Source organism: Nycticebus coucang, chromosome 4 (assembly GCF_027406575.1).
Source record: "Nycticebus coucang isolate mNycCou1 chromosome 4, mNycCou1.pri, whole genome shotgun sequence".
Lineage (NCBI taxonomy): Eukaryota > Metazoa > Chordata > Mammalia > Primates > Lorisidae > Nycticebus > Nycticebus coucang.
In genome coordinates, this window is record NC_069783.1 from 65,295,465 (window position 1) to 65,320,908 (window position 25,444).

The window sequence follows — 25,444 nt, forward strand, 5'->3', positions numbered from 1 at the left end:
AAGATATTTTGTCACATACCTCAATTGAGAAGTGTTTGCTTTTTAGTGGAAATGGTCTGGTTTGTATTTCAAGGGCCTACAGGTTGCATATTGGCATGTATTACATAGAACTTAGGTCTCAAGCTTTACTGTTTGAAACAGTAGTTGCAGCGAATATGACAATGAATTTAAGTCAATTCGTATTCATTTTGCCCTTCAATAGCCTAAATTTATAACCTGACAAAACCAGCAATCAAGCTGAATTTTGAGATATCCTCCTTTGGCATGAATGAAGACCACAGACTGGGAGATTAATGGTTGGGGAAATCTTGGGGAGCTAAGGCAACTAAAAGAAAGATCTTAGAGAAATGAAAGTGCTTAGAGGTACCTCAAGATGGGCCTAGGATTCTATAATATTACCTTACATATATGGGGCTAATCTCCATTCTAACAGAATAGGGGTTTCATTCCAATTATTTAAGGGATATTTTCTTTGGAAAATAGTGTTTAATGGATCATTTGGGGGACCACACATTCCAATTGCCTGCGACATTCATGATGTATATCTGTTGCCCAGAAAAAATATTAATAACGTCTCTTCACTGTCAAAAGTGTCCCAGTTTAGATGATAACTTATCTCCTTATCCTATTTGCAATGGAGATTGGTAGAAAACTAGAATTTGCTTTAAATAATATATTTATTTAGTAGTACGTAAGGGATGTTCAGTTAGATGCAGTGTTATTGACATTTTGTGAATATGGGCAAATTGGAAATTAAATGGAAAATGATTCAGCTATGAAAGTAAAGAGAGACGCTCCTATTATTTGAAGATATTATTTTAGCTTTCCCATTATTAGAAGTTGTGCTATATGATCCTGTATTATCCTATTGCTTATACTTGTTCTAATAATCATTTTAAACTCATATATTTTAAGCAAACCATGAATTTTTTAGATTTATAAGGTTACATAAACTCAAATTTGGAAAATTGTCGTATTTGTGTGAACAGTTTATAAATGATTTTTTGATGACTGTGTCTAATGTCAGTGGATAATTTTTTTTTCTTTTACTTTTTAAGTGGAGATGGGATCTCATTCTTGCTTGGAATGGTCTTGAACTTCTGACCTCAATTGATCCTTCCACCTCAGCCTCCCAGGGTGCTAGGATTACAGGCATGAGCCACCATGCCCAGCCTGTTGGATATTTCTTATGCCACATTTACTGACCTATCCCCAGCATTCATTCCAATTTGGAACCTAGGGCAGCAAGAAGTTGCAAAAGCACTGAAGACTGTACTAAGTAAGCCACCTTTGCTTTGAATTCAGGTCAGATTACAACTGTTAGCAACCCCCAGGTTTTTTCAAGATAAGTTTAGAGTTAAAAATCAATTGTTTCAGCATTCACTTTCAAGGGAAATTTTCTGTAATGTATACCAAGCGATGAATTATTTGAATGTTATTTTCATGCCTGCTGTCCAAAATAATACATGGGTTTTGTCATTACTTTGTATCACCATTGTCAACTAATTAGTGATTACTGCTCATTAGCTGCTTTGAAGAAAATTTTATATATAATTAACTTCCTTAACTCTGTTAGACAACTTCAGTCCTTTCTAGAGTAATTTGGCAAATACCCCCATCTACTGCTACAGAAGAGAAGTCATACTGCTGATTGATGGGCTTCCTGTGATTTGAGCAAATTCCAATATTTTGTTTCTTGAGTGGGTGGGGAGGGGACCATGTGGTCCTTTTCCCCCTCCTGTCCACTCAGCTCCCACCACTGTTCTCCACTTCCCCCACTCCTAGACACATGGATGATGTATTGCAGTCCTGGAACTGTTGGATCCTGGAGGAGGTTAAGAAACTAGAAAAAGGTGCCAAAAACATGACTTGAGATTGAGTCAACTTTCTTGAGCGTCTTAAAATCATGTTTCATGAAATTTTATTTCACAAAGAAAAGAAGTATAGAAGGCTTGGATCTTGAAGACTGCCAGTTGTGGGTCATTAAATCCAATAAGTAAATGTACATCTAAAATAAAAAATTCCAACAAAAGATTTTGAAGGTGATTTTGTTGTTGTTGTTGTTCAGAAGAACAGAGGGTTATTTGGGAGACAGCTAGAACTCATTCCTGAGGATTTGTTTATGAAACATAAATGCTGACTTAAAAAAATAGATAATAAATATAGTTTTATTTAAGTGACTATGATAAGTTAAAAGAAATGTTACCTTGAGGAAATTCATAGAATAGAAAAAGAACAAAATTCTATAATTTTATAGAATTTTTTTATTTTCTATAATTCTTATGTTAAATTTTATATTTGAAGACTTTTCAAAATGCTTAATTCTAAGATTTAAAATATTTATAGACGTTACCTAAAATAAATTATATAGTCAATTATTATATGTGCATGTTTATTTTTAATTGAATGAAAAATAGTATATGCAGAAATCACTAGTACTTACATTCAAAATGCTTGGTGCTATTATTATTATTTGAGTAGGTATATAGGTATTCCTAACCATACCTAAATATTAATGAAAGATGACTAAAATTAGAGCTACCTTTAATGGATAGTACAGGTTTAGAAGGCTTTTCCACTCACAAATCTTGCTAGTTAATGAAATCTTTTCTTAATAGTTGGTAATTTTAGCTTCTTAGGCATCTAAGGGTGTTGTATGTACAATGATACTTCTCCATACTTAGAGGGGAACCTTCTGAAATATGTCAAACCCCATCCTGCTAACTATTCACTTATGCCTACCTGGCAAGAAGCAGTGTGGAGGTAACAGAGAGTCATGTCATTGTTTGGAAACAACACTATTTAAGTGACTATGATAAGTTAAAAGAAATAATTTTACATGTGATTTACAGAGTTGGCTGTGGCATCCCAACATAACCAAGATGGGCTCCCTTTAATCGTTCAGGGAATAAGTAGGATGGTAAACACTGAGGAGTAGAATTAATTGAGTAAAGGGGAAAATGGCAGTATTGAAAGTGAGTAAGATATATATATATATATTCATTTTTATCAGTATTACAGAGACCCATACAAGGGAGGAGAAGGGTAAAGGTATATGGAGAATGTTGCTTGTGGAACTAACTGGGAAACTACCGTGTGCTTTGGCTCCTAACAGATGCCCACTATGATTTCCACAGCCCTCTCTCTTCTCACAGAGGGAAAACTAAACTTAGCAATTCAGTTTTAGGGGGAGGGACCAGGGCAAGAATAAACTAAAGGACAAAGGTCAGTTTCAGAAAGCTGTTCTACCAGATTTTGCTCACAGAACTATTGAATAGCAGACTAAAAATGACTAAGACAAAGAATGAAAACAGATAGAATTAACAGTATAAAAAAAAGTTTAATGACTAAAAAAAAAAAATAAATCTGGGGTCAAAGAAAAGAAAAAAATACAACAAAATTTCCCATGTTTCTTTCATTGACATCACTCACAGTAACTTCCCATTCTTTTTAGATGTCTATAAAATTTTCAAAATAAAATACAATGATCCAGGTCTCAGAACTCTGGAGATTTTGTTCCTCTTTCAATCTTCCTCTTCCCCTAATTAGGTTTGAGCCCTAAAAAAAACAACTAGATAAAAAGGAAATAGGTTTCTGTTTATTTGGACATGGGATAAAGCTATAAAGTGAACCTATGATTTCTCTTTCCTTTGTAAAGCTTCTTGTTTTGAGACTGGAGATACTTTGGTTACAAAAAGAAAATCCAACTCACGGTTCTATGAAGAAAAGGAAATACAAACATTATTTTCCTAATTCAGTCTTCTATCACTTATAAGGATTCCAGGTCTTAAAATTTTAATATGTCACAAGATGGCTTTCAAAGCAAAATAAGATTTAGAAAAAACACAACTTCTTCATATTTAGAATGTATTATGAAAAGGCAAACAGTACGTTTCCTAACCTTAAAGCATACTTAACTAAAGGGATTACTTTTTTAAAAGCCCAATTTACAGTAAATTTAAATTATATCCTATTAAACCAAGGTGTGTGGCCATCTATTTTAATAAGTAAGCAAAACTGTCACTTGGTCATGTATTCCTGGCTTTCCGTCGTCTGAGTTTTAAGGGCCATATTTGGATATTAATTGTAAAATTGCAAGTTTTGCTTACATCTTTAAGCTAACAAACTTTATAAAGTGACCTTGTCAATATGGGAGAATTCTAAAACTGTGTGTATTTCATGGATATATTTTATTTCAAACTATTTTGTGGCTATTGGAGAATGTAATCTTTTATTTTACATTCAAATCGGATTTTTGTCATTTTCTTTTTTATGTCTCTTCAAAATCACCATTTTTTCTATTTTAAAGCTCTAATGTGTTTATACATAAGTACAAATATATATTTGAACACACACAGATTTATGTAGAAGCTTTAGATAACTATTTTACTAATGCCTCCTAAAATGACAGTGTTATAAGAAGGGAATATGTTCATTTAAGTTCACATCAAATCCAAAGGTCTTTTTTGGTTTGGTGTTTAGAGAATTCTTGATAATTTAGACTCTTCCACAATGAAAAGTAAAGCATGCTGTCACAAAAGCAGGGAGGATGAGACACAAGGTCAAAGGGCATTTTAGAAACAAACAGCTGGACCAGTTTATTTAAACAGATAGAGGGATGGGGGAGCTGACCTCAGTTTGACTTATAGTGGGAGGAGCAAGAATGTCTTTTTATTACTTTACCCAGAAGGAAAATGTTTTTGTATCTGAATGCACCCCGAAGCCATCTAAACACATGGCTTGGCTGTATGTAGCATAATTCCTAAGAGAGAGGACATACAAGATTTGTATGGGATGGTAACAAAATACACTAAAGAGAATCAAATGTTGAGATGGTTTTAAGATTGAAAAGGTGATGTTTGTTTTTAAAAAATATTTTGCTTTGTATTTAGTTATTTTCAGATAAAGATGTCCACCATGACCCCAGGCAATAATTTAAATACTTCATGTAACTTATATTTTTTAGGAATTCTAATTCAGTAACGTTCTGAGAGATTACTATGTCCTATATGTATTGATATTTCATGACATTCAAATTTTTTAAATCAAATTTATTAAAAGTAAGAAGTTCCTACAAATATGGTCAAACAGTTCATAAAAGGTGATTAGGTTTTCAATGTTTTTGTTTTGTTTTTTGCTTTTTAATGAAAAGCTTGCCACCTTGATATCCTATGGGAAGCTTATATCTGTGTTATCAATAGTAAAAAGTAGTTCTTTCCACCAAAAGAGACAAGAATAGCACCTAGTGCCTGTGGACTTAGCTAAAAAGGTGTGGGGGTAAGAAGCCCCAGTGTTCTCTGTGTGTTTGCTTTTTACAAGAGGACTAGAGCAGGCCTAGAATGAATGTGGTTTAGTGTCATCCACCACAGACCTTCAGAGGCACATTGGCAAGGTTAGCATTCTAACCAGAGAGCAGCCCAGTGGGGAGAGCACTCAGAATCCTAGGAAGACTCATATTCTAGAAGGAATGTTACAAGAACAAGGGATGTATAGCTCAGGGAGAAGAGGGAGAAGCCCACAGGGCATAATGGCTGTGTTTAATTATTTGAAAGGCTATCCTGAGGAAGATTAGAATTGTTTAAATACCCCAAAGATTTGCACTGGTGGAAGGCATGTAGATCAAGTTAAGGCAGAATCATAATACAGTTGGCCTTGTTTATAGATGTTAAGGTGGTGAGTGCTGTATTAGAACAGTCCAGCAAAGGCTCCCCATCTCCTGGGTGGGGTCATCGTACAGGCAATTCAAGTCAATGACCAATCTAGGTGACTGTTACAGCCCTTTCCAAACCTGTGGTGTAATTTTTTTTAATCTAATCTATGGGTTTAGTAGTCATGGACTTGAACCCTGATTGTTTATTATGAGTTGGTCTATAGCAGTTCTCAACCTGTGGGTCGCGACCCCTTTGTAACAATGAAAATACATCCTGCATGTCAGATATTTACATTACTATTCATAACAGTAGCAAAATTACAGTTATAAAGTAGCAACGAAAATAATGTTATGATTGGGGGTCACCACAACATGAGGAACTGTATTAAAGGGTCGCGGTATTAGGAGGCATTAGGAAGATGGAGAACCACTGGTCTATAGGAATCTGAATATGGGAGTATGAAGGAGGTAAGCTTTGGAGTATATATAAATATGCTTATTCCTTCACTAAATAGAAGTGTTGCTGCCAGTGGTAATTGGCTCAAAACCAGCTAAGTTTTAGGTAACTATTTAGTCTGGAGTATTCCTGATGGGTGACACAGTAGTGGCCCTGCTCTGGTCACTGCATTAGAGAGAAGGCTGTCGCTACCATTCACCAGCTGTGTGTCATTCAACAAATTATTAATATCTATCTCTTTGGTAACATGTGACCCCAAATAAATCATTTAATTTCTCTGAGCCTCGGTTAATCATCTGTTAAAAATGGCCCTTCTTATTTTTAGGTAATAGAAATCATATCCATAAAAATATTATGTTTTAAAAAGGGTTTGAAAAGAAAATTAATAGACATAGTTCCTTTCCTCTAAGAGTCTACAGATTATGAACAGTACCATAGATAAAGAGATGTTTTTTGCTCTCTTACCTATATTAGTTACTATGAAAATTACTTTTGGTATATGCAGAATATTAATATTAAATAATTTTCTAATTGGTCATGCAGTGAAAGCAGCTAATGAAAAGGCAGATTTTTTTTTTCATTTTAATTGGTTATTTCACATGGTGTTTGTGCTACACCTGTGCTTATAATGAGAATGGAGAATTAATCTAACCTTCTGCTCACATGATTCCAATTTTCATGGTTTATACAAGATAATGATAACCTGATTTGCAACACAATTTGTTGTAGATCTGTGTTTTAAATATTTTTATTAGCAGTTCAGGAACTTCATATACAAGAACTGATATATAATATATATTGTCAGCAAGAGTTAGCACCAACAGGGTACCTTTTAGTTAGAGTCCAGTTTCATTATTTATTTGTTACTTTTCAGATAATGAAAGAACAGAATACTGAGAATCTTAAAGTGTTATGAAGTATGCATTTTTATTTTGAAAATCTGTTCCTTTCTATTTAATGATTTGGTTTTTAGGAACTATTTTCCTTCCTGAAGTGGGCAGACTTACAATGTAGAATTCATACTGGACTGTGCATTATTAATTATTAATAGTGCATTATTAAACTTTTCATTGTATTTTTTTTTATGTTCTGCTTCAAATTTGATATATTCAAATCTGAGTTGGGAACTAAAGGCAATTTACTAGTTCAGAATCTAATATGTCCTCTTCATTTTCTGTATTTGATATGTAATTGTTAATATTATATGCAGTACGAATGGATGTTAAGAGTTAGAATCCATGAGTATGATTTTGGAGAGCTAATAATAACCACTTTTCTATATTTCAGTGACCAGTCATCTTTGGAGAGGCCACAAAAATAATTGTAAAAAAAATCTTATTAAGACACTTGAAGTAATTTTCATGTCTTAATAAGATGTTTAGTTTTCAGTACTAGTTGGAGAAAGCAAGATTATTAGTTCAATTACTGTATAGGTATGACCTTGCCTTGACCTCAGACTCTGCATAAAGAGCCAAAAAAAAAAAAAAGCCACCCCAAGAAATCTCTACAAGGAATGCATTTCTCTGAAGTCCCAAACAGTGTGAGTTAGTGCTGATAAACTCCAGACATTCTCTCATTTGATGGTGTGCTGCCATCCCAGTTCATTATCTTAATAGTGGGCATTAAAATAGAATTAGGTTTGCAAGAGGTAGGGGAGGTTTTGATAAAAATTGTAAAAAAGAAGTCACAGAATGTAAGACTGAAACGTGACTAATTAGGAGTGGTAACAGATGCCCTTGCAAGCATCTCACTCTCTACACCAGTTTTCTCTGCTTGCAATTGAAAAGCGTGGTGGCTAGTTATTGTTTCCTGAAAACTCTTCTGATTCCCCCATGAAAAGATGAAATGGAAGTGTCCAACTGTGGTAAAACAGGCAAACATAAATCAACTCAGAAACCCCAAGCCTGTGTACTCAAAGGTCACTGGGGGTTACAGGTTTTGCTGCATGGGAAGCTGCGCAGAGAGTGGTGGAGAGAACTGAAGCTGCCCCATTTTGCCAAGATCTAGCTTCACTGAACTGCCATTCATCTTCTCCTCTCTCTCCTCATTTTTTTTTTTTTTTTTTAAGGAATAATGATTTGCTCTACCTTCTTGGTTACAGGTTTATTAATGCCCGGAGAAGAATAGTACAGCCCATGATAGACCAGTCCAACCGAGCAGGCAAGTCCCCCATAGTGACTGTATTCAAGTCACGCAAGCGAAAACCATCCTCAAGCCATTCACCGGGAGGTCCGCTACCTGGTAAATAAAGCTGGGAGTGAGTACTAGAAGCACCTGGCAATTAAAATTAAACCAGTTTTGTTTTATAACAACACTAATCAATTTAACATCATTATAAAATGTTTGGTGAAGATGGAGTAAAAAAAAAAAAGAAGCCAACAGAGAAAAGTAACTCTTAAATCATATGCTCAGTTACAATATTCTTCGTACACATTCAATATATTAATGTTATTTTTTTCTGAGTTTGCCTTCCCAGTTCTTTCTGCTACTGTGACCACTCCCTGGTGCATGGCTTGGTGTGGAATTGCTGTAAACTTTATTACCTGTCAAAAGGGCAAGGAGGTCAGGATCGCTTGTGGGACTCAGTAAAGTTCAAAGACATTCAATGAGGTAGAGCTTTTGTGTGCTTTAATAACCCAAGGCAGCTTACTTCTGAAGCAGCTTTTCATGTACAGTTAAAACATGGGATTCAGGTAGTGGTATAAATATATGGTTCTTATTTCTCAGGACTTCTCTTGTTAATATCCATCTTCCGGTGTTCAGTTTTTTTGTTTTTTTTTAATAACAGCCTTTTGGTTTTGTTTTTTTAATCATGAGCTTAAAATGGCAGCACTTCTTCAGCATCCTGGCTTGCAGAGATGAACATCTAAGAAACCTCTTTCTAGGATTTGTTTTTGTATTCTAATATGCCAGTAAGATCAGCAAGAGTTATTTACTAGAGGTGATATGGGTCTGTACTTTTTGTATGAAATATGCTCTCACCTCTTAGTTGAAAACTATGTTAGCATCACTCTGAGACAATACGCATTTTGTCATCCTGTAACTTTTTTTCTTACAACACCCACTATGTAGTCATCAGACCACTCCCAGGCAGAATGTTTCTATATCTTAGCTATTCTTTGGACATAGTATTTTAAAACTCAGTCTAGTCTCAGAGGTGTGTAGAGCTGGTTGGAGAGAAATTTAAATGTTTAAAAAATTGTATCTGTCTGCTATGATCTTTCTGTCTCTTTCTGGTATGTTCTCTTTCTTTGTCTCTCTCTGGCTTTTTCTTTATCTCTTGAAGACTGTTACTAAAAAGTTGTGTTCTGCACTTTTGTAGTAAGTCAAGGAACACCTTATAACCCTGATGGACAGCCAATGGGTGGTTTCGTAATGGATGGTCAGCAACACATGGGGATCAGAGCACCAGGTAAGAATTTGCTTTTGTGGTGGTTTCTCACGTTTGACTCCAAGAGTGTCACCCCTCTCATCAGCACAGGTAAATCCACATCATCCTTTGCTGTTATCTCAAGCTGCTTGCCTTGCCTGCCATCTGTGCATCTGAGATTCTGCAGAGGGGAAGCCAGGATCTTTATGCACTGAAGATCTCACTGTTTCTCAACCCTCTAGAACCTGTATTTTTTTTTTTAATTTTTTTTTTTTATAAGGGTCTTTTGGCACTATCTGTTGACTTTGCTCATTTTCTGGCCTCTTCTTGGATTTTTATCTCCCTTCTAGGACCTATGAGTGGAATGGGCATGAATATGGGCATGGAGGGGCAGTGGCACTACATGTAACCTTCATCTAGTTAACCAATCGCAAAGCAAGGGGGAAGTAAGTACAAATGGGGTCTTTGTTTTCACTTTGTCCTAGGAATATTTTTCCTCTTGCATTTTCTTACGTTCTCCTTGCCCATAGCTTCATGCTTGTTCATTCCTTTCCATTAAACTCCTGGTTTCTTGCTTCCTTCGTTTTCTCCTTGGTTGCAATCAAGCTTTTAAGCTTCTAAATACTGTGTATGATGTACATTTATCCTGTGTGTTGCTATTGTACAGTACTGACCACATGACAAAACAAGAAACAGTCAGGAGGTGGGGGAGTGGGTTGTCATAGCAACAGACTGATTTGCAAAATGTAAGCAGTCTGCAGCAGTGCAAGGAGAGGAAAGAGCATGTCCCCAAAGTGTCATAAATCTGTCTAACCGCAGTTGATGCATGAGTTACATTTCTACACTAACCTGCAAGACACTGAAAAGCTAAACAGAGACTTCTTTTAGGTAAAATAAACACAAGCTTCACTTAGGGTAAGTAAAGGCATATTTTGAGCTTCAGTCAAGTAAACTTTGATTTTTTTTTTCTTAGTTTATTCCTTTGTCTGTCCGTCATAATGGGATTACGTGTGGCAGTGGAAAAGGGGAGAATACAAAATAGAGGTGTGCACAGCAGGCTGCGGGGCTTAGCCCAGGCTAATTGACTATATCCAAATTAAGTATGCCATCACTTGCAGTGTGACAAATGGATTTGACTTATTCAGTATACAAAAATAGAGATCATTAATGCAATCTTCAGTGGCAGGCCCAGTGAAGTGGGCCTCGGAAAACTGTCCCAGATTCTCACTCTTGCATTTTCTCTCTTAGAAAGACTCTCCAACAATTCAAGTTCAAACAAGTAAAACTGTTTTGAACACCAAAGCTCTTGTTCACTTCCTAAATTACCCCTAATGGCATTGCTCTTGCTTTGTTTTTGAAATTAAAAACAGTTATGTCAGAGTCCTGGTTGTATCTCTGATTATATTAACTCTGTATTTAAAATCACTGCTAAGGCCAAGGGTAATTCTTACTGGTCATCTTCTCTGGGTGTGAGTCAAATATAAGTTTAACAATTAGCCCTGAAAACATCCCATTGAGCTCTGGAATGCAACAGTCTTATTACCTCATCATGGAATTCTCTAGCTTAGTTAATTTAAATATTGTTTCTTAGTTTCTGGGTCAATTAAATTTAAATGATGTATTTTATGCTTCGTGACCAATTAAATTAATAGGTTATTACAAAAAATATTATCATCTTTTTTGATTAAAGAGCTGTGGGTACAGTATATTTTATAAGCAATTTTCATTAGTTCAAAAATGTTCCTTTAGGCTAGATTAAGCAGCCATTCATTGCTAGAGCCTGGAGACCTTATTCGAAGGTGTTCATCGTATTCACAGTGCACTATTACTTAGAACTAAAGCCAATTGAACCTACTTAGCAATAGCGTTATGCCTTTCACCCTTGATGATTATGGAGCTTATAGCTCTCAGAAACAATACATCTGTCAGTTTCCATCAACTATAGCAATCCATGCAGAAGACAAGAGGCCCCCTCAAAGCAGGAGGGGTATTGTTTTAGGTCCAATTTTTCTTATTGTTCTCAAAATCATTGTAAGGTGGACAGAGTTTTGTAAAGGTTTTCTTTCCCCCAGCTCTAAGAAACCATGTGGAAGGAATTCATTGATAACTGTTTTGATTTTTTTTTTTTTAAGTACAGGTTTTGCTAAGTAATCACCCTTAGGGAGCCTTTCTAGTTCAGCTGCCTATAAGATATTTGGTGACCAGTGCAATATATTCTTGTATTCATGATAGAGACTATTTCAGATCAGACCTCAAGTAACAGTTTTATTTTTTTCAAATAAATAAGACTTTAGTAGGCAGACCTGGTAACAGTCACAGTGATCAGGAAATAGTGGGTTCTCATTATCCATCCAAATTGTGAGTTTTGAGCATGGTGTTTCTCATTTTATTTTCTTCTATATGATCAAAAGAATGCTTTGCAAAACCATGTTTCCTTAATCCCAATATCACAATGTTCCCTGGCTTTCATAGGATTGCCAGAACCACACTATTGCTTTTTCATGATATTTTCTTTGTGTTTCTTTCTTTTGAATTTCTACAGGGCTGCAAAGTATGCCAGGGGAATATGTAGCCCGGGGTGGTCCAATGGGTGTGAGTATGGGACAGCCAAGTTATACCCAACCCCAGATGCCCCCTCATCCTGCTCAGCTGCGTCATGGGCCCCCCATGCATCCGTACATTCCTGGACACCCTCACCACCCAACAGTGATGATGCATGGAGGACCACCCCACCCTGGAATGCCAATGTCAGCATCGAGCCCCACGGTTCTTAATACAGGAGACCCAACAATGAGTGGACAAGTCATGGACATTCATGCTCAGTAGCTTAAGGGAATATGCATTGTCTGCAATGGTGACTGATTTCAAATCATGTTTTTTCTGCAATGACTGTGGAGTTCCATTCTTGGCATCTACTTTGGACCAAGGAGCATCCCTAATTCTTCATAGGGACTCTTAAAAAAAAAAGCAGGAAATACCAACCGAAGTCAATTTGGGGGACATGCTAAATAACTATATAAGACATTAAGAGAACAAAGAGTGAAATATTGTAAATGCTATTATACTGTTATCCATATTACGTTGTTTCTTATAGATTTTTTAAAAAAAAATGTGAAATTTTTCCACACTATGTGTGTTGTTTCCATAGCTCTTCACTTCCTCCAGAAGCCTCCTTACATTAAAAAGCCTTACAGTTATCCTGCAAGGGACGGGAAGGTCTGATTTGCAGGATTTTTAGAGCATTAAAATAACTATCAGGCAGAAGAATCTTTCTTCTCGCCTAGGATTTCAGCCATGCGCGCTCTCTCTCTTTCTCTCTCTTTTCCTCTCTCTCCCTCTCTCTAGCCTGGGGCTTGAATTTGCATGTCTAATTCATTTACTCACCATATTTGAATTGGCCTGAACAGATGTAAATCGGGAAGGATGGGAAAAACTGCAGTCATCAACAATGATTAATCAGCTGTTGCAGGCAGTGTCTTAAGGAGACTGGTAGGAGGAGGCATGGAAACCAAAAGGCCGTGTGTTTAGAAGCCTAATTGTCACATCAAGCGTCATTGTCCCCATGCAACAACCACCACCTTATACATCACTTCCTGTTTTAAGCAGCTCAAAAACATAGACTGAAGATTTATTTTTAATATGTTGACTTTATTTCTGAGCAAAGCATCGGTCATGTGTGTATTTTTTCATAGTCCCGCCTTGGAGCATTTATGTAGACATTGTAAATAAATTTTGTGCAAAAAGGACTGGAAAAATGAACTGTATTATTGCAATTTTTTTTTTGTAAAAGTAGCAGTTTGGTCTGAGTTGGCATGCATACAAGATTTACTAAGTGGGATAAGCTAATTATACTTTTTGTTGTGGATAAACAAATGCTTGTTGATAGCCTTTTTCTATCAAGAAACCAAGGAGCTAATTATTAATAACAATCATTGCACACTGAGTCTTAGCGTTTCTGACGGAAACAGTTTGGATTGTATAATAACGCCAAGCCCAGTTGTAGTCGTTTGAGTGCAGTAATGAAATCTGAATCTAAAATAAAAACAAGATTATTTTTGTCATGCTGACTCCACTGCTTGAAAAATTTGTTTACTGTCCCCCCAAATTTTTAATGATTAATGTAGGAAATAGAAGAATTAATTTTAGCTCCCTAAGCCATCTATGTATTTGAAAATTTTAACTACAAAGTAAATTATTTAATAATAACCACTGATTTCTTTAAGCTGCCTTAATGAACTCCTAATATCAGCAAATTTGAGGCCTAAAGGCACTAAAGTGACTGTAGACTCAAAATTACATCCAACAGAATTACTCATCTAATATCAGTGAAATTATTCTTGTATATAATGGGAAACCTAAGTACAAAGTTAAGTCTTTTACTAAGGATGTTACCTAGGATGAGCAGTATATGTTTATTAGGAAATTAACTACATGAATTGAAAGAGACCAGACTTCAAAATCTAATTTTTATAAATATGCTCTATGTTCTCATTGGATAAAACTGGTTATTAACCAATTTTCCAGAACAGCTGTACAGAATTTCTGCATGGCAGCCAGCTAAATGGTACAAAATAACATGTTTAAGCTAAAATAGCTTATAATTTTATTTAAATAAAATTGCTGCTATAAAAAGTCTTCCCAAAGCTAAGGAAAATATACAAATATTTTAATTAAGGCAAATTTGTTTTTAAAAATAAGCCTTTTGTCAGTGATTGGTTTGTAAACAAAGGATGGGTGGGAGAAGAGCGCTTTAAACTCACATCTGATATAAAGGCCCAAGTCACCCTATAAACTCGCCCTGAGCTATTCTATTTTCTGTTCGAAAAGAGAAACCAGCTGCGGGTTGGCTTTACTAGGTGACTGTGACTGAGTGAGTCACCTGCTGGAGCAGCCACGCTGCCGTTCACTCTCACCTTTTGTTTACTGGGCCTTGTTTCTAAACACGTGGATGATCAGGAAGAGACCCTGGGGCTGCGCACCAAGGCCCCCTCGGCCAGTGGCCTTCCACCCCACCCCAAAGTGGGGGATGGTTTAAATTCCCCATTTTGACCCAGGGGCAATTCTGCGTCTACACAAGTAGAAGTTCATATTAGTGAAATCATTCTCTTTTGATAGGTGGTTGGTTACTAGCAGTTAATAACCATGTATTTACTTTTAAAATTAATGATAAACTTTATAAGCTAACCGTCCAGTTGCGCCTTCTCCCCAGCACATGCCCCAGTGAGTTGGTTATTTTCAGCCTTTATTCTGGAGAAGGCTCTGGTGCGGAGGGAAAGCATGGGGGGCGGAGGGGAGAGAAGAGGGATGGGAGATGAGCTAGGGGAGGAAGAAGAGAACTAGGGAATAGTTAGAGAGTGTGGTGACCGCGAAGAATCCAGATCATTACTGTCCAGGAATTAGAAAAAATAAAACAGACTGTTGTATCCCTGTGTTTCCCTCTGTATGTGGCTATTATCTGAGGGCCTCACTCCTTCTTCCTCTGCCTCAACATTCTCCCCTAATGCTATTTTAGCTTTTCCTCTTCTAAATTTCAGAGCCAGCTCCGAGGTTATTGAGGACACGTACCCGAAAGAGGGAAATAATAGAGGTGCTGAGAATTTTTTAAAGGACAAGAACAAAACGCCCTCCTCTAAACAATGACACCCAACTGTACCTGCTTTTTGTTTTTATTTTTGTGGGGGAGAGGGGTGGCAGCGAATGAGACTATTTTTAGTATAATTTAAATATTTTTCAAAAAATTAAAAAGAATGTTTTACTCTACCATATTTAATCAGCTGTAATTATAACACATTCAAAATGAATAATATGCCTTGACAGTATTTTTATTGTTATTGTTCATTGCGTGATGTTGGACTGCTTTAGAAGCACAGGAAAGAGAAGTAAACGCGCTACAAATGGGGAATTACCCTCGTTTAGCATTAAAATTCATTTAGATAAAATTGCCACAAACATTTAAATGGGAAGATTAGTTCCCCCTCACGCCTTATTGCACTCGCTCAATGGTTCCGTTAAGAACATTTTACACGTTGGAAATTCCGTCTTCTCAGACGGCTTGCTGTTTCCTAGTTACGCACATTCAAAGCAAAGGCAGCAGCAAAGGCAGCCGCGGCAGCTACAGCAGCGGGGAAAAAAAAAAAAAAGTTTTGGCAACTGGTCTGCAATTCATCCGCGGCTGCCCCAGCCCGCTGCAGCCTGCCCCACACCCCTCCTTCCTTCCACACCCCACCCCTGCACCCTCATTATGTAATTTGCAGAGTCCCGTCCTCGAAGAAGGAAGCTGCTTAGTTTTTTAGTATTTATATGTCATGTTAAAATACAAAGAAATATAAAAGAAGCCAGTGGGTTCCTCTCTGGGTCTTGCTCTTCCCCTTCTGTTCTGAATCTGAGGGTTTAGTTTGAAAGTGCTGAGTTTCTCACATCCCCTACCCTGAGGCCACAAGGCACGTTTTTTTGGCTTTCTTTTCTGCCAGGACTTTTCCAGGAAATTCACCACGCTTCTTGCTTGTATTAGAAATGTGTGAAAAAATTAGTTTGAAAAGTCCGTGCAACATCTAGCTTCTCCCTCCGCTTTTCTTGCCTGCCTCTCTCCCGCTCCTCCTCCCATCCCCCTCTCCCCCTCCCTTCGCAGAGCCGCAGGAAAAAGAGGAAAGTCGGCTTCGACTGCCATCTTTTGGGGATTTGGAAAAACGACTCGGTAGGAAACGGAGGGAGGCGGAGGCGCAGGGGGTGGGGGGAAACCCCCTTATTATCCTGTGTCGGAACTGGCTCCCTTAATCTGATGCTTAAATATTTGATGTGGAAAAATTACCCATAAAATTAGTTACTAACAATTTCAAATTGAAATCACTTATCGAATTATAAACGCATTAAAGCTGTATGGATGGTATTAGGAGTTCCTCGGGAGGCAGCGGGTGTCTCCTTGCTTTGAGCCGGGCGGGCGAGGTTCGCCCCAGGGAGAGGCGCCCCCTGCGGAGCCCGGGGAGGGAGGGCTGGGGGGGCGGCGCGACGGCCTGGGCGCGGGGTCTCGGCTCCAGCGACCGAGCGGACGGCCAGGCCGGGCGGAGGCTCCGGCTAGCTGGGCTGGCCTGTGGCGAGGAGCAGAGAGGGGAAGGAGCGGTGCGGGGGGCGGAGTGGGGGGGAAGCTCCGGGAGCAGAGGCGTCTTCCAGGAAACTTGGTAGCAAAATCGAGATTCTGCAAAGCAAAAGCACGAGCACTACCCGCCCCCTCCCGCCCGGGTCTCCCACGCCGCGCGTGCTTTGCGCTCGACTTTGCGCTTGCAGTTTGTTGCTGTGCGCAGCGCCCCCCAAGTCTGCCGCTCGGAACAGGAAGGGACAAGCTTCTGTCCTGGGGCTGAGCCCGCCTCGGTACCTCGAGAGCAAATCCCTCCGGCCACTGCGCGGAGCTCGGGTCAAGACACAGCTACCCCCCGAGTCTGCGGTGCTCGGGGTCCCGGCCTAGGCTCAGGGCATGCGCAGGCGTGTCCTTGTCTGGAGCCGGGAGCACTCGCGGGGCTGTAGGAACGTCGGCAATAACCTCCTAGGCCCTCCCACCGACATCTGAAAGTAAAGTCTAAGGCACTGTTGACTATTTCTGAAGATGGGGAGACCAGGGGTCTACACAGAAGATTGTGGAGAGGGAACTCGTCGTAGCTGGGGGGATCCGGGCCTCATTCATTTGAAAACGCCCAGGGTGCTTTGTGGCGGACCGGAGGCCTCTTAATGGGCTCTGCCGCACAGGGCCTCGTACTACTGAGTCTCACGGTGGCTCTGGGAGAGTGACTCTCAAGAGCTTGAGGACCGGAGGGCACATGCACCCAAGACCCAGTCAGGGCCCACCAGGAGGGCGGCGAGTACCCGAGTCTCGAGCTGCAGTCGGGGTAGCACCAGGACGCAGTAGGCTGGACCTCCTGCGGATCACTTTAAAAGCTCCGCAAACTTTCCGCAGCCTTTCGGATCCTGGCAGGCCCTCGGCCCTCGTGAAGGCGGTAAAATCGCTACTGTGATGCAAAGCTCCCGAGTAGGCGCCTGAACGCCGGATCAAGAGGCGTGGAAGTGGGTAGCGGGGCGCCCTGCCTGGCTGGGCATTTTTCCTCGTCTCACCCCTCACGTCCCTGCCACCCCACACCCACTGGCTGCAAGGCGGCCCCTAGCACTTAAGGTGGCCACGGAGCTGAATCTCCAAGAGGTTGGGTGTTCCAGGGGCAGGGGGAAAAGCCGTGAGGGAGAGAGGGCGTGGGATCAGGGGGCTTGAGCAGCCGGTGACAGGGACGGGGAGGTTCCCTTTTCGGCCAGATCTGCTCGCCAAGGCGTCTGAAACCTCTTCTGAGGCGGAGCTGAAAGGAAAAGCAAACAACATATTGAGCAATCAGTTCGTCAACGTTTGAGCTTTAAAGAGTCTTTTGCCCTGAAAATGGTACCCCGGGGGTCTCGGTGGAGCGATGCCGGGAAACATTTTTAGGGCCTAGCTTCTGGCTTGACGTGTCCCCGGGGTCACCCCTCGGCGCGCTGCCTTCTGCCCTCTGGACGCGCTCAACCCACAATGGGGAAACAGGGGCGGTGGGGCCCTGGAGAAAAGGGATTTAGTTTTAAGCCAGTCTCCCATCGCTCTGGTAGGTAATTTCTACCCCTGGCCACTCGCAGACATACTCACCTCTACCCTAAAGCATTAAGTTCATTACGCGAGCAATGATCTTAATCTCCAGGCGGAAAACGAGTCCCGGGACCTCGCCGACTGGGGAAACAGCGCCTGAGGACACTTGCTTCACGCGCCCGCCTGGCCCGCTTCTCCAAGTGGGGGCCGCGCGTGGCAAGGAGTGCGGCTCAGGGGTCCCTAGCTCCACAGCGAGGCGTGCCGGGCGGTGGTCAGGAACCCAGAGTCTGTTTTCTCGGCGTTGGCGACCTCGGAGGGTGGGATTGCGCTCTCCAGTTTACCTCCTCCCCTTCTTTCCGCCTTTCTCCCTAGGCCTCCCTGGCATCTCAGCACCTTCCTCCTGCCCTCCTCCAAAGCAGCAAGGGCCCTTTTCCACCCGGAGTCCGGTGGTTCTGCCCCTCTTCCAGCCCCCAGCAGCCTCAAGTTCCGCGCAGAAGTCCGGTAGCCCATCGCCTGCTTGCGCCCACCTACCTCACCCACATTGCTGGCCATGGATGGGTGGGGATCGCTCAGCGAGGCCTTCTTTGAAGCCCCTTGCAAGGGGTATCCTGGGGCTTTAAAGAGCCAGATTCCAGGATTTAGGGGAGATCCTTGCCCCATTGATAACTCCATCCTAAAGAAACCCAGCCCAGCGGCAAACCCCTAGCAGCAAGCCGCCTGCTCCCCTCCCCCCACTCCTTTGGCACAAAGCAGTGTCTGGCCCCACTGGGAGATGGAGGCGAGCCACGTGCACCCGTCCCCTAGTTGGCCGACCCTCGAGGCGCCAGTTTGTTCTAGAGACTCAGTTTCCACTGAGCAACAGCAGGGAAAACAACGCAGTGTTGGTGTAAATCCACGTTCACGACACCCCTGCACCCCACCCCAATCTGATTTTGGAGACTTGCATTTTCAGGTAGTCCTCAACTGTGAACAGCGAGCTTTGTGTGTTATCTAGAGGGGGTGGGGATGAGGGGAGGAGACTCCCACTGCCAGCTCAAGTCTTTAATGTTTGAAATAACGAAATGCCTGTGTAGCAGCTGCTGCTAGAGCCAAAACTAACTCTTTGGAAGACGGAAAAGAGTGAAAGGCAAAGAAAGACTGTTCATTTTTTTTTTCCTTTGGTGCCGTTTGGGATGTCATCTGTTTCCTTGGCGACTGCGTTCAGCCCCTGGAGCCCCTGGGCTCCTGGATTGTTGGGGGGGGGGAAGCATGCTATTTCTGCACCGTCATTTATCACTGTCACCGCATAATGATTCCCCTTGCAGCCCCTTATTGATGTTTGTAATTGCATTATCTCATAAAGGAGGATGATCAATGAAACCGAGCCTGTGCATTCTGGGGTCAGAGGAAGCCAAAGTACTGTTTGTCCCCTTTAATACAACAAGTACTCATTATCTTGGGGTCTGCATTCAAAAAATGATCTGATCTAAGGCTGACCCTGTCGGACATCCCAACACTTTCTAAAACGCGGTTTGTGTAACCTTTTGCTTAAATGCTAAATCAAGTACCTGGCTTGCATTTCAAGATGCTAAAACTGAATGAGAAAGGCATTTGTTCTTTTCTTTTTCTGGGAGGGGTGCAATCCTCTGAAGACGCGCGAGATTTTACACTGCAACTGCTCAGAATACAGAAAACGCAGCCCCCATCAACAAGAAACCTAATAAATGAAAAAATTGGGAATGAGGGACAAAAGGTAGCTGGGAGCTTTTAACAAGGTCGTGCTAAAAAGAGCAGAATAAAACCACATCCGGTTTAATTAATAAGAGCCATAAACTGAAATAATTCCCCATGATTCTGTCCTTGCTTCTGACTTTTACGGAGTCATATCTCTTCGGTTTAGATAAATGACTTTTGTGCCTGTTCGATTCTCACAACAACAATAACTAAATCAGTTGCACACTCTGTATCTAAAACCGTCTACAAACTCTAGCAAATAAAAAGAAGTTCACTTGTCTATTAAGGCAAGTATTTAGTTGAGCAGAAATGTCCCAGTAACATTGAAAGGAGTTCATGTAATCCCATGAAAATCAAGTCATCTTGTTGCTCTGAAGTAAATGGAAAAAAAAACACAAAGGAGAAAATGTCCAAGTGTAATTTTAAACTAAAAGCATTATTGGACTGTCACAGTGAAAACGTGATTGTTTGGCTGGGAGGGAAGGGGGGAGTGGGCATCAGTTTAGCCCACATTTAACTTAAAGGTTTTAGGAAAGAAACCTGTCTTGCAGATTTGGCGATCATTTTAATTTGTACAAGGAGAAGCCATTGAGATGATTCCAATTCATAATTTCAGTAAATTAGGAGACATAGCTCCTTCAATGGCAAAATTAAGCAAAAAGCATATTTTAAACATTCCCAGGCTGTATTACCTAAAAAGAAAAGTTTCCAGTCTTCTGAAAAGAAATTCCCCTTATATTAATAAGATAACCCCCCTCCCCAGAAAAAGAAAAAAAAGAGTAAGTCCAGGTATTTTATTTTAAAAGTTCTAAAAATTTCTAAATGGATAATATAATGTTTTCTATAAGAAGATTTAAATAAAAAGCATTTGCAATAGTTGAGAAAATGAGTACTTCAATAGAGTGCCGCGATATTTTGACACCTGGAGATAAAACCTTAAATTGAATAACAAAACAAAGGGCTAAAATATTCCCCCTTGGAAAAAGAACTTTAATAATAAAGCTTAAAAAGTTTTAACTGTGTTGAGCCATCACTTAATTATTCTCTAGAAGGCAAATTTTTATAAAAAGTATCATTTGCCAGAAATTCTGTCAAGACACTTTGAAATAATACATGTTTTTTATTATTTAAATATTCTGGCACTTTTGTTCTTTGAAAATGCTCAAACTGAAATGGGTTTGCAGCCATGCATATATTTAATATAAATGCTATCTTGTTGTTAACATAAAATATTAAAGGGAATATAAAACTTTGGGCTTTGTCAGTTAAGATAGAATTTTTTAGCATAATACTCTGATTTTCAAAACATACGACGAAACCCCTTGATTTTAACCAATCAACACAAGTCTTTCTCTTATTTGGTTGGGGATCTGGCATCATGTATGTTTTCTATTTTTAATATTTAGTATGATAGCCCACGGTTAAAATAATGAAAAATTAGTCTCGTTTCAGAAATTATTTATTTATGGAACGAACATGATTAAAACATAAACACACACAAGCTGCAGCTGCAACAGAAAAAAACCTTGATTTATGGTTATTAAATCTTTGATCGCCCTGTTAATGTTTCTTTTTCTCCCCTTTCATTTGCATTTTAATCTATCGAATCTTTACAATTTTGCTGCCTCCTATTTCAATGATTGATTACAGATCTGAAATAAGAAAAACCAAGCCTAGCTTTTCTTTTCCTTTCTTCGCTCTTTTTTGTCTTTCTTTCATTCTTTTCCTTTTCTCTCTCTCTTTTTTCCCCTGGGTAGATTTCTGAAACTTTCTCTCAATGCTAATACAGACAAGACAGATTAATTCTGCTCTTTTAAATGTCAAAGATATAAATAAAAACAATGTTTTCTTTCCCAAACGTGAGTATTTTCCCAGCCGCTTTTGAGTCATAAACGCAGATGACAGGGAAACAGCCTGGCATACACACCCACGCGCGGATCCACACTCGGCCGCGGTGGGGATGTTTTTAAAGGACGCCTTGTTAACTGAGTTAAGGAAAGGTGAGAAGTTCACCGTCCCTTCGCCGTCAGCAGCCTCTACATGGCTTCTTTTTCTCTTTCTGTCTCACACACACACAACACACACACACTGTCACTCAGAGGTTTGGTCCGCGCCTGTCTGTGATCTATGTCACACAAACAAAAACAAGTCAGGTGGGGACTTGTTGTTAAGTTGATTTCTTGAGACAAGCAGTGTAAAGACAAAAGGGGAAGCGACGCAGGTCTGTTTGTTTTCTTTCTCCGCCTTACCACTGCCCCTTTGCCCCTTTCTCAACCACCCACACCCACCGCACCTCCCCGCACCCCCTCCCAGATCGGTCGCTCTCTGCGGATGGGACCGTCATTTGCTGACCGCTTTCCTGGTCGCCGCACTTTTCGCGCTAGCGTGAAAGCGACTGGGGCGCGGGTTTGGGAAACGCCGGCTGGAAGTTCGCGGGACTCCTTCTCCCCGCGGGGTTAAGGGGCCCTGGGCCTCTGTGGGACTCTGCGAGACTCTGGCCCCGAGCAGAATGCGCTCCCGCCAGGCTGGAGGTCGGGGCTGGGCTGGAGCCGCGTACCTCACAGTTGCGCACGGGAGGCGAGCCCCAGGTGTGAGATCAGAGGCTCTCCCGCCCGCCAGCGGGTTGGGGCATCAGAAAGGAATTCCCACCCCACCATGTCCGCGTCTGATCCTCACCCGAGCCCCCTTGGTGGGGTTCTAATGCCCGCAGACGCAGGGAGCCCGCACTGGAGCGAGGACAGACTTCTCAAGCTCGCGTCCGCGGGTGGCGCGCTGCACCCGGGTGCGGGGCGAGCCGGGAGAAGTCGGAGGGGATGGGACCCCTAGAGATCCCTACTTGGGCGTACACGAAATCAAGAATTGGGGTGAGGACGGTGAGAGGCAGAACTACCCAAGGCAGAGTCTCTCCAACTTGCACACCCAAGGGTGTGCTAACCGCCAGGGCACAGACCGTCTTCCCTGGGCCGGGTCTGAGCTGCTCCCTTTCTCCTGGAGACCCCACGGCCGGCTGCCGCGAGGGGAGCGATCTTCATTAACGTGGGCGCACAGAGGGTGAAAATGGAGAGGAGGAAAAGGTATTTGATACCGGCCGACCCTTTGTCTTGAAGCAGATTAAGGCAGCCTAGAAATAGGAGGAAAAACAGAAAGTCTAGACAGGAAAACTTATTGTGTTCACAAAATATAAAAATGATCCCGGCAGTCTGGTTCCTCCAGGGGTGAAGATAGATCCTGGTAGACGAGTGGGAAGACATGACGGAGAAGATTTAAAGTGAAAGAAACGGCAGATTATTAAGAAAGTAATAGTAAGGTGTCCCATACACTACAGTTTTATTGTTGGGTAGTAACTACCCGATTTATTTATTGCTGGGGCTATATAATAGAGATAATGACCACAAACTCAAGATAAATTCTTAGGTGCCCAGCCGGTCAATTCTTTTTTATTTAAGAGAGCAAGCCTGAGAGGTGAGTCTCATCTCCTCCCCTCTTCGAAGATCCGTCTTGCTTTCTGCCATATTATAAGCATGACATGCAAATAAATAAGTGCTGCTAGGTTTGCGTGGGTAGGCCTGCAGGATTTATTTCCGATGAGGGAGGAACATACACGGAATATGAATTTCCCCAGGAGCTGCGGAGTGACTCCTTCCCCCTCTCAGCCGCCCTCTTCTTGGGGTCACCCTCCCTTTCAGTGGGAGCACAGAGCGTCCCTTGATAAAAACATTAACGTGTCATGTCTGAACTCCCTATTCCTTGACATATAAGTCTGGGGAAGGATGGGGCCCCATGCAAAACGCAAAAAAGCATCTCCAAAGTGGGTTGACATTCTAGGACTGCTTATAAGGGACTCCAGTAACAGAGGGAAGGGTAAGTTGGAATTATGACCTCCAGTAAGTAGGGGAGCACTATAGGAAATACGCTAATTTCATTTTGAAATATGCAATATGGCTCAAAAGTTTGCGGTCCCTGAACTGCATGCACCCATCACCAGCTGGGTAGATCCCACGGAGAGCCACCTAGCTTCTTGGGAACTTGCCGCCTCAGTTTCCTCTCCCTGGGAGCCAGGTAAACACTCCTAAATGAGGTGAGGGAATTAAAGATGACCTTGCTCAGTGACCCGCAAGATTTCATCGGAGCAGGAGGCCTCAGGTGTAGGGTCCACCTGAAGGAAGGCTGTAGTGTTAGTCACCCGGTTGGCCTTTAGCAAGGCGGCCTGGGGGAGTTGATCTCTCCCCCTGTGCTCTGGGACAACTCAGGCAGATCCAGAGCCGACAAGATGAAGTCAGCATCCTCTGCCGACTTTCTTATTTTCTTCCTCATTTGGGGGGTAATATTCAAACACACAGTGTTTCAATTTCTGAATGACCACTTACATTCAGAACTTCTTTGATCTGTGTTTAGACACAGGAAACAAACACACACCTGACAGTGAACTGCCAAGAAAAGGAGAGAGAGGTCAGGGGAAAAGGGAAATGGATGGATGGGATGAGGGACAAAGAGGGGCGCGTGGGGATGGGGGCGGGGTATAGACAGAGACCTCGAGAGAGCAAGAAGCTAGATGGGAGGAGGGAAGCTGGAAGCGAGGACAGCTGCAAGCGAGAGGAGAAGAGACTTTATTCCCCCTGCAATTTGGTGGTTCCTGTGAGGGATGATATTATGAGACTGAAAGAGAGGTTCCTAGTCCATCTTTTACAATATTGGTGTCATTCAAGCACAACTGTATCTTTGAACCAGATTATCTGTTCCAATGGTTTCCATAAAACCATAAATTATAATCTTCAGAGCCTTCAATATTTCTTTTGGTACTTTGTTAAGTGTTATAACAGAGGCCATTTATGAAGTGAATGATTCAACTTTTAATCTTTTGAACATTAAAGTGTATTCCATCGAGTTTCCTTTTCAAAATAATCTAAAATAACAAAAAGAAACTAAGCTCATTACATGAGAAAGTGACAAGCGTTCCTGCTCTCAGCCTGGCAAGTTGCCTTACTCACTTCAAAGGATGATAAACTAATTGTTTCCAGAGTTTGTAAGTAATTAAGCTATTATTCAGGGAATGTATGCAACAGTTTTATTTGTGTTGGAACTTTCTATTTAAAATAGCCAGAGACAAATCTTCAGAAATACCAATATTTTAATAATTAAAAAGTCTTCTCTTTATTGTTAATAATGAAACTACTTTTATTTTGAAAAGCATTGGAACATGTAAGCAAATATAGTTTTCTCCAGAGTATGTGGTAAGTGGAGGTCATTATGGATAATTAATGCTGAAAGGAGAGTGAGCATGTGATGGCTTCCAAAAATTAAAACATCTGTAACTATCAAGTTAAGTTTTAAAAAGTCAATTTTTTAATCGGTCAAATAGATTTGTTTGAATATGTCCAGCAGTAAAATATGTGTCCACTGTCCTTTTGAATTCGATATATAAAGTTAAAAACTTTAAGCAATTTCAGCGTTTTTAAAACATTTGGTGCCTAGACAACAAGAATTAATGCCAAGAAATGCTAAGTGCTCTGTTTCTCTGATTTTGCAACAAAGAAATGCCCTTATTTACCAATAGATTAAAATAAAGAGGCCCCTGAAAAAGTCTTTTGAAATATGTTATTCAACAAATATTATTTCTATAATATTTCAACTCATGTTTATCATTTTTGAATGACTAGGTTTCCC

At 40.8% G+C, this 25,444-nt stretch overlaps 1 protein-coding gene across 3 annotated transcripts in view; it reads left to right on the plus strand.

Moving 5' to 3' along the window:
- The window catches only part of MEIS1 (Meis homeobox 1), a 132,952-nt gene extending 119,414 nt beyond the window's left edge, over positions 1-13,538 (plus strand). For 2 of the 3 annotated variants that reach the window (XM_053588704.1, XM_053588706.1), the window contains 3 exons: positions 8,209-8,271; positions 9,434-9,519; positions 12,020-13,538. In XM_053588704.1, coding sequence (XP_053444679.1) covers positions 8,209-8,271; positions 9,434-9,519; positions 12,020-12,303 — 433 coding nt within the window. In that variant the 3' untranslated portion in view covers positions 12,304-13,538. Of the gene's footprint in view, positions 1-8,208; positions 8,272-9,433; positions 9,520-9,827; positions 9,924-12,019 lie in introns of all 3 variants that reach the window. The other variant, XM_053588705.1, reaches the window with a different exon arrangement.
- The last annotated feature ends 11,906 nt before the right edge of the window (positions 13,539-25,444 follow it).